The sequence below is a fragment of the Labrus mixtus genome, chromosome 1 (assembly GCF_963584025.1).
Source record: "Labrus mixtus chromosome 1, fLabMix1.1, whole genome shotgun sequence".
NCBI classification, from domain to species: Eukaryota; Metazoa; Chordata; class Actinopteri; order Labriformes; family Labridae; genus Labrus; species Labrus mixtus.
In genome coordinates, this window is record NC_083612.1 from 26781390 (window position 1) to 26802400 (window position 21011).

The 21011-nt window shown below is 38.5% G+C and overlaps 2 protein-coding genes across 3 annotated transcripts in view; one reads left to right on the forward strand and one right to left on the reverse strand.

Moving 5' to 3' along the window:
• Positions 1 to 6598: 6598 nt before the first annotated feature.
• serf2b (small EDRK-rich factor 2b) lies at positions 6599 to 8442 on the forward strand. The gene is made up of 3 exons (XM_061040361.1): positions 6599 to 6763; positions 7541 to 7649; positions 8010 to 8442. The coding sequence occupies exons 1-3, from the start codon at positions 6757 to 6759 to the stop codon at positions 8086 to 8088; spliced, it is 195 nt and encodes a 64-aa protein (XP_060896344.1). The 5' UTR covers positions 6599 to 6756; the 3' UTR covers positions 8089 to 8442.
• Positions 8443 to 15596: 7154 nt separating this feature from the next.
• The window catches only part of sema4bb (sema domain, immunoglobulin domain (Ig), transmembrane domain (TM) and short cytoplasmic domain, (semaphorin) 4Bb), a 56837-nt gene continuing 51422 nt past the window's right edge, over positions 15597 to 21011 (reverse strand). For both annotated transcript variants that reach the window (XM_061040380.1, XM_061040372.1), the window contains exon 15: positions 15597 to 20572. In XM_061040380.1, the coding sequence (XP_060896363.1) occupies positions 19800 to 20572 (773 nt within the window). In that variant the 3' untranslated portion in view covers positions 15597 to 19799. The remainder of the gene's footprint in view (positions 20573 to 21011) is intronic.

Below are 21011 nucleotides of genomic sequence, written 5' to 3' on the forward strand. Positions count from 1 at the left end.
CATACGTCCAGCTTGTCACACTAAGTTTATACTGCCACACATCAGTGCGCTCACCACTTCATGATCAGCATTAAAAAAAGGCTGCTATAAACAGAGCAGGGTAGCCTGTGCATGGAGATAGTGCCGTGTGGTTGTATTGTCCTCATCAAACATGCAACCTCAAACGTTTTAAATGAAAAAGGAGAATTTAGAGATTAAGGGTAAATAGAGACGGCACCAAAGAATAAAGTAAATCTGAATAAAATACGAGTGGTAAAAGATTCAATGATAATTGTGTAAAGGACATATCATCATCAACTATCATTAATGACAATGATGTTGTTTTTATTGTTAATAGTTCTAATCTAATGTGACAAGTAAATGTTAGAAAATAAAAAGAGGAAGCAGGGGTAACATGTAGAAAACAGAATCAAAAAATCACTCAGATTGAGGAAATAAGATCCATAATCGAGCACTTTGAACTTTTTTGTTGTTTACCAAAGTGAGAAATGAAAGCAGAAATCGTATTACCTGCTAACTAACACTGTATCATATATGACCGTTTTTAACAAAAACATTTTTGCAGAAAAAGACACAATACAATCTCAAACAACAAATACTGGTGCTCACACATGCTGCAGGCCAAATTAAACTACTTACGTGCATGTGGTCATGTGAAAGGGCGTCTTTCACTAAGTGTTCAATATGGAAAAGCACTGAGAGGGAATTAGAGGGCAGGGACTCTTACTATTCATTTAAAATCCCCTTGTTAAATTTAGTTTGAAATTAATGGAAAACAAAGTTGTTCCTCCTCATCATACTCTATTTGACTAAACTGAAGACATGACATGCGACAAAGCTTTAGAGGCAGTCACGTAAGGACAGCATTAATATTTAGAGGCTTTGTAAGAGCAGAAGCAGTCAACATTGTCAAAATGACCAGGTGGTGATAATTGCACTGCAAGACAAAAATAGTTTGCTTCCAGCAGGATGCTGTCACTGTAAGCAGCTGTGGGGAAAACAAGTCAAAGGCAGACATCCTGAGCCGCTTGTGTCGCCACCAGCCCAATAAACTGACCGCAGTGTTTGACATGCTGTTGTACACGCTGTTAAAATCTTCAGGTTCCAGCACGCAACAGACACAAAAAAGCCACTTCTCTTTGCCCACTCAGTCTTCTGCAGGTGAACGTTTTCTGTTAAGTTTGCAAGTTTGAAATACTGATAATACAATCTATATCTACAGGACACTTCTTTTAAAAGCACTTTTATATCCTCCTGCCTCGACTCCTGCAACTCACTATATACCTGTATCAAAAATCCCTCCATCGCCTACAGACAAAATGCAACAACTCTGCTTTGAACAAGAATAAAAATGTGCCCGTATTACCCATCTTTTAGCATCTCTACACTGGCTGCCTGTTGGTTTTAGGATTCATTTTTAAATGATTTTAAATGCGTTTCAGGCACAGCATGGCCTGGCCCCTCATTTCTGAGCTTTTGTCACCCTATGAGCAGTCTGAGATCTTCTCCTCGTGCTCTGCTGGCTGTTTCAAGATCCACACTGAAAAACAGTGACAGAGCTTTTGCTGTCAGAGCCCCCAGACTTTGGAGCAGCCAGTAAGAGGAGATCAGACTTCAGTCAGTCTCTCGATTTATTTCTCTACTTTTACAATATGTATTTTATGTATAGTATTTATAGTGTATTGCTTGATTGCTTTTATAATCTGTTTGATTGTATTGTGAATATACTGAAATGCTAGTGGATGTTATTTTCTACAGATGTTCACAGCCCACAGGTGATGAATCTGTGAACCTTTGTTGTTTCCTCTAGTGCCGCCATTAAATTTACTTTTATTGTTGAAGAGAAATGTCTGAACAGCTATTGGATAAATATCAGTGAAGTTGTGTACAGGCATCCATGTTCCCCAGAGAATTATTTATATGTTCTGAGATCCCTTGTTTATACTTTAGAACCATCTAAGGTGAAAATGTAATTCTTGCTAAACTTTGGTTTATGTCCAAATACTTGCCAAAGTAAGAGTCTACCACTCTCCTCACCTACACTTTGTGATTCTATTTGGCAAATGAAGTGATAGAAAAAAATACCTGCTGCACATCAGATGTAAGCATTTAGCTTATGTGTTGAACAAATCCTACATATTATCACGAAACGTTATTTCTAAAAGCCCTTTCAAACACCACGTTATGAAGGGTTTTTGAAGTCACTAATGCATTTAAATAATCAAGAAACTTTTTTCAACTGATGACTATTTTCCTCTGTTAAAAGATCAGAAAGAGTTATGCAATTGTTGAATTTGTTTTTATCATTTTGTTTTATGTATCATCAATTTATCATTTACTTCATATATTTACTTTTTATTTTATTTTCATTTAATTCTTTTATCATTTAATTCATATGTCATATAGTCATAACTTTTTTTCTGCTTTTATATTTCCTGTCTAACTTACACATACTTGCGGTAACTACGCACCTGTGAGGTCAGGATAAGTGTGCCATACACTGAGCAAAACCACATACGAGCTCGTAGGCGTATAGCCTTTCTGCGTATCTGCGGTTCACGGTCTTCGAGCTAAAACCACATATGAACTTAGTATCAAATGTGTTACCTTGTATCACATATGAACTTAGTATCACCTGTGTTACCTTGTATCACATATGAACTTAGTATCACCTGTGTTACCTTGTATCACATATGAACTTAGTATCACCTGTGTTACCTTGTATCACATATGAACTTGGTTGAACTTGGTATCAACTGTGGATGTATACTCACACCACGTGTATGTTTCATGTGTATACATGTGACATGTGTCACGTTTCTGCGAATCTGCATTGTTGAGGTTTTACAGAATCTTGAAAAAAAGAGACAGTTTGGCTATAAAAACGCTGTGTAAAAGCTGATCGAGGTTCTTTCTTGCTTTTCTAAAGGACTCCACGTCACTCTGACTTTTGAATCCCCATTTTGGGACTTAGTCTCTGAGACCAAGATCTTTTAAAACCTCAAGTGTCTACACGCTCGGGTTTAGACTTTGGTCTTTGTGTTTTGCTTTTACTTTTTACATTTTTATATTTTTACTTTTACTGTTTTGTATTTGCATTTATATTATTATTTGAAGTTTTTTAAATAAATTTTTTCTGAAACTTTTTGAAATCATTTCTCTGACTGAAATCATTTACACCACAAAGACCGGAGTCTCCCTTAAGGACCCTGTGAACCTCGGAAGGTAAGCTTGAGCAGTCACACCATGGCACACTTCTACTGACTTTTATTACACACTTCATACAAACCTAACATGCTAGCGGGGGGAGTTCACAGTTATTCCCTCTCTGGGGGGTAATCTAGTCCTATACCAGGGGTTATTCTTGAATCTAATTATTCTAGAAATGAATGTTAGGCAGATAATCCTAGGACTGTGATTATAACTTGTTCATCGGGTGTTAGCGGAGTAATTTTACATCGCTCCTTCCACTAGGAAAGAGTAGACTAGCCGGTTGGTAGGGAGCGAGCTCTCATTTAGTTCTAGTTCATTTAGTAGTCTAGTTAACTAATGTGTGGTGAGCTTCCGTTAGCTATAGTAAAGTTATTCACCCCTTTTTGCATGTCCAGGACATGCTACACCTCTTTGAAGAAGATCATAGATACCCTGTGGCTGCTCGGACTCGACTGCATTTCTTCAGTGAGTATGGGTGCTCTTTTGGTCCACTTCATCAAAAAAAAAAAAAAAACAGCACTTGTTGCCTAAAGTTAAATTTATCACATATATAAGCATTTCTCTTTACTTACTGTGTTTATTGTGTATTCCTGTCAGTGATGTGTGACCACATGTTACATCAAAGACAAAGTGAACGCTCACTCACCATGCTTGCAGATGCAGGATTTAAAGATAAAACATGACAAAAGAAGTGTTAGCTCGACTTTCATCTGTGATTCTTTTAGCCATCAAGGATACAAATACTGAGGGCAGCAGACCAGAGCAAATTTAAGGCATATAATTAAATTCCATGAAGACCTTATTCTTCACTCAAATAGACTGTTGGCGAGACAATCACAGCAGCAGTTTGATGGCTCATTGTATTCAAACAGTAATTATGTCCTTAAAATACTGTATTTGTCTTTCAGCAAGAAACCCAGCCCTGTCTTTATTCTGCTCCTACATGCTCACTTCCACCGCCTTGCTCACATTTGAAGATTTCTATCCCCGAAGAAATGTGTGGATGATTAAATTATTATCATCTCGACAACATGAAGTGTACAGTTGATCTTTATGAAATATGAATTGATCAAATTATCCTGAAGCAGTTGCTTTTTCCTAACATCCATACAGTGCATATAGGCTCATGCAGGTTTAGCAGTAAGTTGCCTTATTGGTTTTTCACAGTTTCGGTGTGTGGGTTGAAGTTCAGTTTTAGGCAGACATGACTCAGTCTTTCAGCTTATTCAACTTCCAGACAGTCAATAAAATCACTCTACCAAAACTGCAAGGAAAACATGATGTGGTTCTTATTGTATAATTGAAATAAACACTCTAAATCACTATTAAAGATTCCATTTTGCACTATAAACTACAGCTGTGCAGTCATTCTTAATCAGATGATTCATTCTCATGTTTATTTTTGACATTCTAATTGAATCATGTGGTCCAATGAATAACAAGCAATTTCAGAATTTTTAGTATAAAGGCTACTAAAACCAGTTAATTTAGTTTGTTTTACATTTTTTAATTTAGTAATTTTCATGTAATTCATCTATTCAGTAGAAACGTAGGCCTATTGTAAAAACTGCTTTTTGAATTGACTTTTATTACGAATGTCAATGTGGATTCCACAGAAGTCCAACAGCCTTCATCTCTTAGTTACTTTAGCATAGCCTGCCACCTGCTGGCTGTTTGTAGCCTAGTTCATAGCCTAGGATGATATTCTACCAAAACAAACATTTTTGCACCTCAAGGACCCATATCTGCATCCAGAGGGGTGTTCAGCTTCAGTGGGTGAGTGATGCCCTGTGCTAGCCATTTGAATTTGCATTGCTAGAAGAGGCCTTTCCATTTGGGCTCTGAGCGGTTTGGTGTATTTTTATTTATTTATTTGTTAGGGACAGTGCATATTAATGAACAGCTGTAACACTTACAGCTGTAAAAATGCCAGATTATAGCAGAAGTGCTAGTTTCCAGCTGTTGTTCCTAGGCAGGTAACAGAGAAAGACAAATTACAAATAAAATACAAATACAAAGACAAAGGCACAAGTGACACAAGACAATAATAGAGGTTAAAGGTGGTCACAGACTTGGTTTTCTTTAATCCACTGTTTGAGGTGTGTTTTGAAGGTTGCATATGTTTGTGAGTATAGGCTAGATACAACTATTGTGTTAGAAGCAGTGTTGGTTGAGTGATTTGAGTTGGAGATAGTTTGTGGCATGCGAAGAAGGTGAAACATAGCACAGAATGGTTATAGTTTAGACCAAAGTTGAGCGATACAGGGCGACATAGAGTCGTTTTTGTATGGGTTTTGTACCACAATGTCAACTTCACCACTAACGATGACGAGCAAAAACCCCAACACTACAAGGATTATCTACTTTATAAAATAGCCTAGTAGGTGAATTTAAGGGCTTCATTGTGGACCTTGGTATTTCTGAAGCTTGCAGCCACAACTTTCGCCCTTCACCGGTTGCTCATTTGTGAAAAATATTAATAGGCTAATGATGAAAAATATAGTTGTACGGCTTTGGAAACAGATTTGAATAGTAGGCTATTGAAAACACATCAATCAATCCATCTTTATTTGTATAGCGACAATTCACAACAAATGTTATCTCAAGACACTTTAAAAGCAGGTTAAAGACCATAGGCTACTCTATATTAGCTTATGTTTCAAAGACAAAAACTTCCTTTAAGAGGCAGAAACCAAGAGCAAATTTAACTTAATGACCTTATGATGAACAGCGCCATCTGCCGAAACTGTGGTGGGCTTGGAAAGTGAAATAGAGGGGGAGATGCAGTAAGAAGGAGAGGGATAGAATAGAATATAATAGAATTACTTTATTGATCCCAAACTGGGAAATTGTGGCGTTACAGCAGCAGGTTATCCAACACACAATATGAGTAAAAAACACAATGTTAGCAAATCTAAACACAATATAATATTAACTACAAAGTAAATAAGCACTAAAAATATCAAAACTAAGAATGTGAATATATACAACCAGGATTTAACTAAGCATTACTAGTCTTAAATAGGAAGATTAAATGTAAATGTGCAAGAACAGAGTCATAAATGGTAGTAAATTAAATATGAAAGATTAAATGTAAATGTGCAAAAACAGAGTCGTAAATGGTAGTAAATTAAATATGAAAGATTAAATGTAAATGTGCAAAAACAGAGTCGTAAATGGTAGTAAATTAAATATGAAAGATTAAATGTAAATGTACAAAAACAGAGTCATAAATGGTTGTAAATTAAATATGAAAGATTAAATGTAATGTAATGTAAAACTAGATTTGATGCTGTTTTGTCATTTAAACGTTTCATATCACCACCAAGTGTCCAGTAGCATAATTGATATCGACGCCTGCTTTTTCAGCGCATGCGCAGTGTAACCGGGGGAGAGAAAGAATGTTCTCGGTGACGAAGGGAAGTCTCGCGTATATTAGACATCGACAGTCAGGCGCAACCTACTGACGAGACGAGAGGGGAACCTACGGCCCTTCGGCTGAGCATATTTGGATTTTGGGCGACAGAAGCGTCGATTACTAAAATGACCAGTGGGTATCGACATATATTTTAGCTGTAAGGCATTCATGTACTTAACTCGATTGCATGGCCGTTGTTTTGACGCCTTTTAGCCTTGGCCGCCGCCGACCCCGGGCTCCGTCTATGTGCTGAAAAAGACCTGCCGTAATGTTTTTCTTCTTACATAATACGTTCAAGGAGTGTCGTCTTAGGTTATGAATCTCTGACACAATTGAATGTATTGTATCAGTGGGGTTGAATGGAATAGACTGGGAAACATCATTCGATATATATATGAGATGTACGTTTATCAACAAAGATAGGCCAGTGTTGTCCAGCTTTTAGTCGAAGCCCGTTCAGCAGAGGTATCACAACACTGATATCTGGGCATCAACATGTGTTGCAAATGTTTTGTCAAAATCTTGTTCTTGCTGTTTTATGCATTATACATGTTGTGGCTTGCCTTGAATAACCCAGAAGATAGTTTGCTGCCCTCTGTGCTGTTGTTGTGAAGCTGCTCCATAGCGCCTCTCTGCCACGTCGTCTGTTGTCATCATCTGCTCCACATGTACTAATACTGCCTTACAGCCCTGTTTAACATTAAAGTACCTTATTTCACTTGTAAAAAATGATTGGTAGAGACTAAAAATGTTTTTATTTTTTTTTATTTTTAGCTTTTGATGTATCTTTTTGAAGCATTATGTAAATATAAGTGTTTTAAGGGTGCAGCTCACATACCTTAAGTATTACTCAGTACAGTGTTGTTTGTTCTAATGCATTGTTTTCTTTCCCTGTTGTGTGACCTACAGGAGGAAACCAGCGTGAGCTTGCACGCGCCAAGAATGCCAAAAAACAGAATGATGGAGGGAAAGGGAAGAGGGGGGACGATGGGCTGTCTGCTGCTGCTCGGAAGCAAAGGTAGGCAGCAGACTGCGTGATGGGACTCTAGAAAGTGGATGCAGACAAACTCAGGAAAGGGTTTATTGTAGGAGTGGTTAACATGTGTTTCAGAACTGGATGATCATGAAATCGTGGCTTATTTTGGTCATATAAAGACAGTATTATCAAACTACTAACAATGTACCTGTACTGTAAATCATCCTCGCATAATGTTTTCAATAAAAAATGGCTAAGAATCAATTAAAACAAAGTCTTCAAATATGTTTGAGTTAAGAGGGCATATTGGGTGATCCTATATTGGCTCCACTGAGGTAGAGTATGTTCAGCTTTTGTTTGTCGTCACACATTTTTTCTCATTTGTTTGTGCCTTTCTTCTAGGGATGCTGAGATAATGCAACAGAAGCAGAAGAAGTCGGATGGAGGGGGAAAGGGAGACACCAAGTCCAGTAAAGAATGATGTCCGAGACTCATTCAACTCAAGTGTTTCAAAAACAGCCCATGTTCAGCAGTTTTCCTGATATTTATGAGAATGGATCTGTCATTTTTGTCCAGACTCAAGAATCTAGGATCCTACTTTCTTCCCTATGGCAAATGACGTTTCTTCATGGATTTGTTATTTTACTTGGTAAAATTATGTCTGAGCAAGTTAGTGGTGGTGACACGTTGGTGCTGCATGCAAAGGAGTATCAACGGTGTAAGCAGCAGGAAAAGGATGAACAATTTCCCGACACAAAAATCTGCGTAACAGTTGTGTATTTTTGTACAAAAATGTCCCCTGCTGGTTTCAAATAAAGTGTATCTTTTTAGTTCATGCTTGCCTGAGTCATTCTGAACATTACTTTAAAACACATTTTGTTGAATATATCCACATAATCTGCATTTATTGAGGGAGAGCTGGAAGGCAACAGTTTGTTTTTAAAGAGCTATTTGTATCTTGTAGCATTTCTTTAATGGCTGATCCAAATCATTTTGCCCATCATATTTCTTCTACTTAGCCTTTGAAATACATCTCTATAGGCTCTAAAACCAAAAGTATAGTAATCCAGTGAAGGCAATAACATTATACTTTAATGATAACTAACAGGATGAAACCATATTAACTTGTTGACACAAGAACAAACAGTTGAGTATTTATTATAGCCTTTACTGAACAGACAGCTTGAATAATGATCTTTTATACTATGATGTTAAAAACAAAGATATGCATTTATCCACTTCTATAGTGCTGCTAGAATATCTGATCAAAATTTTCCTTCATGAAACTTCCAGGTTCTGTCAAATAGGCGTAATCATTGTCAGCTTTAAGCCTCACTTATATGATTAAAGATACTTAATTCATCCCTTTTACAATCCAGTTTCAAGTCATATTAAGAAAGTAAACAAACACGTCAGTCTGCTGGCTGCCTCCTTTCAAAATATAACTAAAAACGGAGTCACCTGTCCTTGTAAATAATCGACAGGTGAATCTTGTTCTAGGCGGTTTTCTGAATGTTTTTTTTTTTGTCATTCTTTTTTTCCAGTGTCTAGTTGATAAATAGTTTTCTGAACTGCAAGCTATTCGGTTCCATTTCTGAAGATCTTTCTGCCTATAAGAGAGAACACTTAAATGTTATTTGGACAAGTTGTATTAAGTACAAAAAGCCCCATCCATATTTTTGGTCACATGATTCAATGCTGCCCCCTGAATGGTCAACTTCTATTGATCGTGGTCGCACAGAGGAGCTCTTTATAGAAATGTAACTTTTTCGTACATAGCATTAGAAATAACAACCTGCTCAAACATTTGAATGAAGAAATGATACATCTGTGTTTTCTGTGTGTTGTGTAACACTGGGCTCTGCCAAGTTCTGTCATTAAACAAAGTATGCCAGTAGACAGAGAAATACTGCAGTCTCAATCTCACCACTAGGTGGAAGCAAACACAAAGCTATTATTTTACACTTGGCTCTTAGTGGTGGACATTGGGTTTGTCAGCTTGTTATGCTATAGGTATATCATCTGTTCATGTGTTTTATTAGCTCTTTACTTATGGGGGTTAAAAAATAAACTTGTTTTTTTTTTTTTTCAAATAATGATAGTACAGGCTTTTACCAAATGTGGTCATTCATGAGGCAAACATGCACAATGACTGTCCCTGCAAGACATTTGTTCTGTAACTGTTGTATTTTAACATTAGCACTTAAAGCATATTATATTCTTTACATCGGCCAGAAGCTTGTGAGCTACTTCACAGCCTATTTATAGCCAATAAGCTCTTTCTTCTTGCTGAAATCTAGTGAATATTTATCATCAGCTCTCAGATTACAGGGCGTATAATTAAGTTACCAGTTTAGCTTTCCCCCCCATCTCAGATAACAGGAGAAGCAGATGAAGAGCTGAATAGTGATGAGGAACAAATGCAGAGTCAGCAACATGCTTCAATTTGAGAAAACTCAAACCGTATCCACTATCATCCACGCTACTCTGCTCGCAGTTTTGGTAAATCTCACTCAAATTCAAGCATAAGGCCCGGCAGACTGACTGTGGGTTCTGGCAAGTTTTCTTTAAACAGAGCAGGAGTGAGGAGCTCAGTGGTAATAAGAGACGCGAAATGCAAAGAAAAGACGCAGTCGGCTCATCTAATTAAATTCAGAGAAGAGGCTTCATCTCTTTATGTCTTCTCTGCTGAATTTGTGGTGATAGGAGAGAATTGGGCGAAATGTATTGTCATGTTAGAGCTGCTGCTGTGGTATTTAGGATGTTGAATAGGACAGTGTCAAAGTACAAATGGAAGAGAAAATAGACACAATGTACTGCATCTACTTTTAGCTTTTCATGTTTTAATTTTAGCCGTATGTTTCCTGCAGCAAAGGCGGCTGTAGTCATTTAATCGGCGTGAAGTCAAACCTCATTTCTACAGATGCATTTAAGAAACTCCCAGCTTTAGCTTGAAGCTTATAGCATTTGGAAAGGCTCCGTAACATTACATCTATATAGAGGGTTCAGTTTATTTCCAGAGGTTAGGCTGTGGTATAGCTCAGAGAATTTAGCTGATGAGGACACACAGGACTCAGAAAAAAAAGATCTCAGTTCAAGCTTCATAATCTCGCTGGTCCCTCCACCATGCATCTCTTTACAGCACAGGAAATCTGGTTCAGAAAAATGACCCCTTAAATACAAAGTCAGAAGCAAACAGTGCTATGATGGTTGAACTCTGGAGCCCAGGTGCCAGTCTGTAATATCCCCTCTCCGACCTGCTGCATTTTAAAATCTCAATTATAACCATATTAATCAAACGTTTCTCATGTTTTATATAGAGATAAAAAAAAGAGCCAAAGGTTATCAAGCAACATCATTTTACTCTGACACAAAAACGGATTTACAAGATACAAGATTTTCCTTTGAAGCAATGTGTGATTATGACGCTCATCATGTGGTTGATAAATATAGACACAGACAGACAGGTACTCCTCATGTTTCATTATGCTGAGGGCGGAGACAGAACTGAGTTTAAATAATGCTTCTGGAATAAAGGACATATCTTTGCAATAACAATGATACTGACGACACAATGATTAATAGATGTTTCAAATCATGTTTCTGTTTAATAGCCCACATAAAGCCTTCACATAAACTGACCCTACAATGTTACACATTGTATACATGATGATGTGACAGGAGGTGCGATACATCATCTACAAATACATCAGATTGGTGTCTCTGTCCTAACACATGTCAATCGATGTCGCTTAATGAGTCAGACTCAGAATCACACAACTACTTTAATGAGGTTGCAGGAGGACTTTTTATAAAACTATATAGACATTTCAAGCAGCAGAAGTAAGTAAGTGTTACAGCATGTTGCTTCTTCACTGCTTTGTGTCCATTTAGAAACAGAGAACATGTACTTCTGCTCTGCTTCACTCTTTTTTTAATGGTATTGCACCTTTTGGCCTCTGCACACTGACTGCTCAACATGGTGGCTATCAAGAATGTAAGCTTCTTTTAAGTACTTGTACATGTCTGGTCTTTTTCTGAACCAGCTGAGCTCGTTTACAGTAACAGCAAAATGTGTGCACATGCTCATTAAAGTGTGAATATGGGGCAGAACAATGTGTGCATGTTCACATGTACAGTGTTTGTGTCTTTATGTTTACAGACAAAGTCATTGATCTTCAATATTTAGAGAAGAAATCGATTGGCTGAGACAGTATAAACAAATTAAGGTACAGCTCAAAACACATATTACAAGCACTAGTTATCACCCACACATTTGTGATATTCTGGTTTCACTTTCGCTGAATATACAATGACACAGGATGAGATTTTGGAGAATTTGATGTAATTTTGATACATTTTTGAGCTTTAAAATCAAAATATAAAAAATAAAATTTCAGCTTCTTTTATTTTTATTATATTAATATTGAGTGAACTGTCCTCTTCAGAATGAAAATACTTGACGTGTAACGTTCTCTCTGCCTCAGCTAAAAGCCTGCACAGGAGGAAGTTACAGCTAGTGACTAAGAAAAAAAACTGCCACAGAACCGTTTATGAAATAGCAAAAGTAAATGTCTGCACACTTTTTTGGGATTTAACACTTGAATTTGTAAGAAGGACTCTTTTTTTTACATTTAATTAGAGCAGGCCTACCTGTGTCCTCAGTGGTCTCCTATTTTTTTTTCCCGATTGGGTCCTTGGGGGTCTCAGCTTTTCGTAGAGCTAAGGATGGGGGGCTCCAAGGAAAAAAGGTCGGGAACCTGACTGCTCTAAGACAAGCTAAGCTACTTCTTTGCTGGTTGTAGCTTAATATTTACCAGTCATATGAGTCATGAAGAACTGAGAGAGCAGATATCTTATATGTAAATATTATCATTATTTTCATTCTTTATTAACTATAAGATTAAGACTGGACCAAACTAAATCAGATAATAGCAAGAACTAGTCAATTCTATTTCTGGATGACCTTCCTTTTAAATGGTGAGAGTTTGGGGCTATTACCAGATAAGTCAAAATGATCATCCATTAAACGGTATTAACCACCCAGTAAATACATTTCTAAAGACATGAGTTGGAGTGTGACCTTGGAGGTTGGGTCGGCACTGAATTAAAAGAGCTCCAGTTCCTCTCATTGACTGTGAAAAAGTAAATCTGCTTTTCAATTACACCATCAGCGAAGCGTTGCCATGAAATATGCAATGCAATCACAGCTGAAACGCACGCTGACTGTAATTGTTTTCAAGGCTGAGGCAAACAAAAGGCACTTTTCACAGCACAGTGATTTGTTAATAATGAACAGCAAATTACCGTCTTTGCTCTTTATCAAATGGGCGGTGACAGCAGATGAGTGGCTGGTGTTGAAAGTTAATGAAATCTGTCACAGAGCATCAAAAGAGAGAGAAGACGTTGATATATAGTTGATTTGGAGACACAGAAAGAGAGACAAACATCAGCTAAAAGTGTGAGAAAAAAAGGCTGAAAATGGAGGAAAGATGCTGTGGTAAGAGTCCTGTCACACCCGACTTTGCTTTTGTGACAATGTGCGGTCACTTAGTGAGTGAAGAGGCCGTTTATTCCTTCTTGCAGCTGCAGCTCTGTCAGCAGGTCTGTTAGGACATCAATAAGGTGAGTCTTATTCACGTCCTCTCCGGGCAGAGTTTCCTCTGCTTGCGGTTTGAGGCTCAACAAAACAATGACACTGATGTCAGTCTGTGCATGTTCATGATCAGAAATGCATCAAGTGAAATATGTTTTATATGTGTCCTGCTAGCAGAATGAAGCACATATTTTTGATAGAGAAACAGACGAGCTGTCTTTGTGTTGTCATTCGTTTCTCTGGCTTGAATTATTTTTAAGAGATCTTCTTATAAAGCTGTAAGTTTGTCATTCAAAACAATAATAAAAACAAAATACTTGTGCCCTAATGAAAGGATAAGCACTCAGTGAAGACACCCCTCGTTCCAATTATGCCCCCAAGCCCGACTGATAAGTTACATAACCTACCTTATGGCCTTTAGTTTCCACCGCAACCAAAACAGCATTGCTGTAAATTTGAGCGTTGTTTACAATCGTAGGAATTTGAACCTGCTGTGAGGTTTGAAGCAGTTTTTTGAAACAGTGAAATGATAACCATTACATACATGAAAAAACTCTGTAACACAGCTTTTAGACTTCGTAATGACATACGAGTCACCCACGCTGAGTGTGACATCAGAGGAAATATGGTGTGTGAACATGGTGATAAACAAAGGTAACATCTACCTCACAGTTCATCTTTACTGTCATTAGATGTGTTAAGGATGTGTTGATGTTGGTCCAGCTTACGTACAAATATCTCATGACCTCAAAAGAAATGGAATTATTTCCAATACATCTTATTGGTCTGCATATAAATATAAGTGACAGTGGCTCACTTTCATGAGCGCTAATTGTCGAGGCTAACGTTTCCATTAGACATTTCCATTAGATATTTTAGTGCTCAAGGGCGTCATTGTTGACAATTATGACAAAGTGTGCACTGAGTTCATGCAGCGTGTGTTCAAAATAGTCAAAACTGTTGAACTGAACTCTTCTTATCCTCAGTGGATAAGGGTAAGGGGGGCATTCAAGTCAAGTCAACAAACGTATTGGTGGTTGACAATCATGGTTAAAAGTAGCTGTTAATGCTAACCTAGTTGACATTAAAATAATAGATTTAGAAGAAGCAGATATATGTTTGCGTTACACTCATTAACTAACTCCTTTAGTGATTTCCATGAATCACAAACGTATGCTCTTCATTGGTAGCACCGAGATAAAACTGTAAAGGACCATGAAAGTGCCAGAGCACCTTTTGATTCTCCTTTGACTTGAACTGTAAGTCTCTGTGAACAAAGAACCTTAAACCAGGTTTTGATGTTCTGAGAAATAAGATTTGATCCTAAGAGTCTGTTTTCTTTTATGAGGCCAGATTGACAGAATTGTGTTTTTCATTACCAGCGGTTAGATGACATCTTTAATACATGATTAAGACAGATGAGACATTTCCGTCTGTATTAAGGTCTTTTTATGTGAGACAGTATATTGTGAGTCATCCAAGCAGCCCACATGTAGGTGTCACGTCTTTGATACGTAGTGTGCAAGTGTGAGTGAAGACTTGTTTAAAGCTCGCAGCAGCTGAATAAAGAAACAAAAACAATAACAGAATAAAGACATTTAAAGAAGCCCAGTTTTAACTTCTTATGCTCCTTGTTGAGATAAAGGAGCATCTATTGATCTTGAGAGGGACCTGCTTTATCCCCAGGTGGTTTGTATTTAACCGTGAAGTGGATTAAATGAAGCAGAGAAACCAGTCTCGACCTGTGCTCCACCATGATCACAGAGAGCAGCAGTGAGAATCCCTGTGTCATCTGTCCCCTCTGAGTAAACAACATTCAGTACAGGCTGGCAGCTACACACACTGTCCAAAAATAACTGCATGTATTGATTCTCAAAGCTGACGTTTATGACAGGCCTGCCCTCTGGAACTGTGTGCGTCCATGACCAGAGTGTACACAAAATAAAGCAGGTTATGGTGACCGTTCTGTAACCCTGCTTGAAAATGATTGGCCGCTACAAGCCAGCTGGTTTTTCAGAAGCTTAAGTATGAGCCAGTGATGACTAAAGGATGAGTGATGCTAGTCTCCGAATGTGAGAACCACTTCAGTGCCAAAAACACAGATCTATACAATCAAGTTAAACGATTCAGCGTTTCCATTAAGTGTTTTGGATACCATCTTTAAAATGAAACAAACCAGTTTAAAGTGATTTGTTATCATTAACCAGATTAATGATTCTTTGTGTGATTAGAGATTAAACAGCTGCATCACAAAACTCTAAATAAGATGGCAAGTATGTAGAAATTGTTGGAGTGTGTAGTTTCCATATCCTAAACTGTAGAAGTGAACATCTGTCAAGTGTGTCTTTAGAAATGTCTCAGACTTTACAGCATGAAATGGACTCACACATGCATGTGTCAAAACATGTATTTTATTCATTTATCTTAAAAAAATTAAAATAAAGTGCTTTTTATGTACAATATAATAAAAACAACAGTCACAATCTCAATGATACAAAAAATACAGTTCACAATGTTATTTGTACACAACAAATAAAAAAAAGGAAATCATGCAGGCAAGACCACATTTGTCTAATAGTTATTCAGTCGTCTAAGCGTATGCTGTTCCGTATGCTGAGGCAAAGCTGTTGCTGAGTCTCATGGTCGAGTAGATGTGGACAATTTGGAGCCGTGCTGGCGCCTCACTGTAGCACTACACCGTGCAGCACACACGATTCATTACTTCTATTGTGCCATGTCTGTGTAGTATGATCGTTTAAACGAAATCCTGAAACGCCGTAGCAGTGTTTTGCCTACTTAAGCTGTTTTAGGAAAATAGACTGCTGCAGATGTTCTACAAAATATGATATAGTGGCTACATTCATGTCCAGTACAGTATGTTGCATTACTGAGGAGCCACTCAAAATGAAGCATCAATCACTGGTATTACTTTTTCAGATAAGCACACCATTAATAAATACACAGTTACACAGAGTATCTACCTTTTTTGGCTTAAGGAAACATTAAAAGTTCAAAAGGGAATCCAATGTTCCACTTTTCTTTAGGAGATTGGTATTACTCTTAAATATTGAATGCTCAGCTGGATGTTTTCCGATGTGCACAGTTACACACTGACACAAGCAAAGACAGCAGAATGGCACAAGATTTTGAGCAGCTCCCAGTGTTATGGTTTGCAGGTAAAGTTTATAGCGACTTGTGAGAGTCTGTAAATCTACTGTTGACCCGTGTTGTGTTGTGGAGTTAAGTGTGCCCATGAAGGAAGGGCTACAATCACGCCATCCACCATTTTTTTTTTGTTGGTGAGGTCACTGCTGGGTTAGTGTACGATGTGGCAAATGGCTGAAGGCAGATCAACTTGACATCTAAAGGCATTTTAAAAAACATGTTGTGAGGTTATCTCAAGCATCTCAAAGCAGGGCAATCGGCCACCAGAGAGACATTTTATATTTTAGAATATGTGTCATAGCTGGGCTGCTCCCCACCTAAGCTTTTACAATCCGTCATTTATTTGTGTTTTTGATCTGTTATACTTCGGTTTATTCTGTAAGATTGTATTGCAAGCAACCAAAAAGACTCAAGGAATAGGATCGAGCTTTTGGGAAATGTACTTGTCTTTTTTTTCAGAGAGTTGGATGATAAAATGAGTCCCTCGCTCACGTCTGCAAAACATGAAGCTTAGGTCAACAAACAGTTGGCTTAGCAGAAGGCCATAAAGACAAAAAGGTTTGCCTGATTTTTTCCAAAAATAAGAAATCTGACCACCAGCACTTTAAAGCTCTCTAATAAAAAGGTTTTTACGTTGTAGTTTTAACTACCTACAAATAACAATAAAGAAGGTTATGTGAGGGATTATTTCTAGGCCAGGAGTAGTGACTTTTTGGATGTCTTCTGGTTTCCTTGCAACCTTCAAGTGACAGTAATCCAGCCTGTGGCTGCATGAGTTTTGCGACATTTGGCCATAGCCAGGCAAACGGTTTCCTGTCTTTAAGCTAAGCTAAGCTAACCTGTGGCTACAATTTGACAATTTGATATTTAACATGCATACTTGAAAGTTGTATCTGTCTTCTCATCCAACTCTTGAAGGTGAAGTGAATATGCCAATTTCCTACAAAACCTTACTACATCTAATTCAGAATAGCATAAAAATAAACCATATAGCACCCCTGCTTTGACATGCTTGTTAGAAACCAACTGGAGAAATGTGCACTTTTCTGTGCAAGAGTTGAAATGTATGCTGAATTAGGCAGTAAAGGACTATGAAAAAAAAATATCAGCAGTGTTCACTCTCTAGTTTCAAGACTACCTCTACAACACATCTTGCACAAGGTCCCTTAAAAACACTCAATATTAACCACAGATACTTTATATACATAACAAAAACTTAAGAAAAACTGAAACACTGACCACTGTTGCGCAGTATGCTGTGCAATGACTTTGTCAACTCGTAGCAGTAACATAGCATTTCATCATCTGCTCAGTGTTCGAAATAGCAAAATGTCGATTCTGTATGACACTGGAATATATTCTTTAGGCTCACTTGATCAATACATTGAATTGGTGATGTATTCTAAGACATGTGGTGCCATAATGTCCCTATGACCGTGTAAATGGTTCTCATTTAGATTTACACAACACTGTCAGCTTCCTACATCTTTGGAAAATTCAGCTCGTTAAGTCTCAAAGTCGAAGCGGTGCGGGTGCAATCGTGTTTGTAATGGCTGCACTGGTCCCTGTGATTACTGATTGCTTCAAAGCAGCCACACCTTGTGTCTCTCAGTAGTTGCATTTCTTTGAATTCGCTCCATTTTTACTGACATGTGCAAACCTGTAAGTATTCACGACCCTGATTACTTGTGCTTTCACATTAACGTCTCCTTGACATCTGAGTTTAGTGAATGCCATGAATGTAAGAAATGGAACCTGGTGGGCGTTATACTGAGCTATAAAGCTCTAATCTGTGCAGCTACATCACTACATAGTGCAGCTGCAATCTGGGCAAGAGACTACTAGATATTATCTCCTCACTACAGTGACATATTATTAGTGTCATTTTGTTTTTACCATTTAATAACCCAAAGTTTGTACTGTTAACACAAAAGCTTTAAACTACTTGTACCTGTATGCTTAGCGGCAGAGAAATCCTTTAAGGGCAGCAGACAAACAAACTGGGATTTTCTTTTCTTTCTTTTTTTACCCTCACAACCACAAGACACGTTTTCATATGAAGTCCTCTTCATGGCCCCAGTTCAGATTTGACATAAAAGTCAATGATTTTACCCGATGCAGTCTTTAGAAAAATGTTCATTATGAGATAACAGTCTTAGAAGAATCTCCCATCTTTGCACTTCACATTTGTTTATTATTAGTGCCTCTTTACTGTTAGTGAAACCAAACTCCGGTTCCATCACCATGTGCTCTTTAACAGTGATCAATGCAACACAAAAAATGGAAGTGGTCATGACGGGATGGCACTATTGCATTTAGGTAAGACAATCAAGTTATTTTGGATCTTTTGGCACAGTGCACATGATGATTCTGGTGCTGCCCTGAAAGTTGAAGAGAAGTGGACATCGACAAAATGTCATCTCTTTTCCATATTCACATCATAAACGGGGTATCTTTGCCATTTCAGAGTCCACCACGATACCTGCCGCTCAGTGCTGAAGGACAGGCTGTCTGAGGTGAGCCAAGACGTAATGGTTTCCTAAATCTTACATGGTGCGCTCACGTGTGAATGATACAGGCCGCCTTTGAACAACATACATACATTCAGGAGCAAACTGTCAGTTTCCAGGCCTCTGGAGCTTTCCTTAAGATCACATTTATTGATCCTTCTTTTTGCAGTCCTTTAGCGTTTGTTTCAACAGCGCTGAGAGGTCTTATTTAACCAACATGTGCCGTTTCTTCTGGTCCGCCTCATCTTTTGTACAGTCTGACTTTCTCCCATGATGTGTGGATCATAATGAACAGTCAATATTATACTATCCTAAACCTGAACTCTTGGTCGCCATGTAGCTGTAGCTTGGTTATAGTGTGCATAATAACAGAAGTGCAGACTATGTGGAAGCCATCTTCTGCAGAGCATGTGCGCGTCACACGTACTCGAAAAGGTGCCGGGCTGCACATCAGTACTTTTAATATATTGTCCACAGTTGTTCATATTATGTGATGGAGATGTTGGACCTTGCACACATAAAGGGTACTTTGATGAATACTGATATCAGAAGATATTCGATTTACTGTGGTAATTTTCTCCCCATACGGTTCAGCTGCACATCTGTGGCCTGTTAGAGCGACTCAAACAAAGACCAGGTTAGCACTTTTCATTGCAGCGGCCTCGAGTCGCGATCCTGGTTGTAACTGGAGTGTTGTGCTGCATCTTCTTTCTGCCTTATGCGGCAGACCAGACCATCCTCTGGCTCTCGGAGTGGAAATGGTTAAATGAAATGACCTCCGCACTGATCACAGAACAAAGATGACTAAAATAAAAGGTGTGCTGTGATGTAGAGGAGTCGGGGTTTTCCTCTCCTTCGCTCTGTGGCCTGTATCCTTCATGGAAATACAGGGTGGCATCTTTTGTAGCGTACGTTGTGCTCTCATACGATAGAGTCTTTGATCTCTGAGCCGAGCCTCACTCTGGGCCGCGGGCACGTTGGCGAGTATTCAACGTGGCTCTCCTTCAGGTTGAGCGGCCGTTTGTCTGAGGCCTCGGAGAAGCTCTTGCTGTTGTCTGGTGAGGACTCGTGTGTGGGCGTGCTGCAGATGTAGTTGTCGTTTAGCGTCTGGTAGCCCTTGTGATCGGACGTGGAAACTGGGATTGTGTTTCCATTTAGGGGTAAGCTCTCAGCAGGCTTTCCCACAATCCTCGGCTTCTTCTGCTGCATGTTGGGGCACTCGTTATGCTTCAGCATGGACTTCATGTGATCTCTGTTCCTGTAGATGACAAACAGGGAGAACACCACGAGGGAGAACGCCAGCAGAGCGCACACCACGATCAGCTCGTTCCAGTACGTCTTCGTGTTCACCTGCTCAGAACGGGACTCTCCTGGCAGAATGATGGTCTCCTCCCGCTTAATGTGCGGCGTGCGAGAGTGACCAATCATAGTGGTGCTTTCTTGCCGCGGCTCCGCCCTCACACAGTAGTTGGCTAACAGCTGACGAAACCCCTCCTCCTCTGACCAGCACTCGTAGGTCTCTATTTTGTCGACCTGGGCCACGACGACCAGGTTCCCCTCGGGTGTAGCGTAGAGGAACTGGCTGGCACTGTCGCTGTAATGCCACCTCCTCTGAGCCAGGTTGGAGCGCAGCTTACAGGGCAGCACTCTGAACGTGCTGGCTGGAATTGTTATGAGCTTGCAATGGGAGCCACCTATTGAACAGAACATATGAATACAAAATAACAGTTATTCATGAAAACAGTTACAGGAGAAATTTAAAGGGTCGCTTTTAATTCCTTAATTAATAACAACATGATTTTTTCTTCCAACAAATAAATATATATGAATATATATACATATATACATAAATATGAAACTAGTCATCATAGGGTTGGTTCAGCATGTCTCAAAGACAGGCGCCAAGGTGAACATAAATTAGCTTCATGATGCCCAAAAAATAATTGAATCCATCTTCCAACAGCACTTAAGCTAACACATTATAATGTTTTAAAAACTGTTTGTTAATATGCTTAAAAACAGCTGTTTGACTATTTTTTATGTTCTGGTATTATTAAAAACTATATGGTAAAGATAAGCTATGAGAGGTAATGAACCTCTCATCTAACATCTATTAAGCTCAATTCCTTTAAC

Excerpts from the sequence above, each read along its gene's own strand:
- serf2b (XM_061040361.1), top strand. Across the intron at positions 7,650-8,009 it reads GCTGCTGCTCGGAAGCAAAG|GGATGCTGAGATAATGCAAC; the intron begins GTAGGCAGCAGA and ends CCTTTCTTCTAG.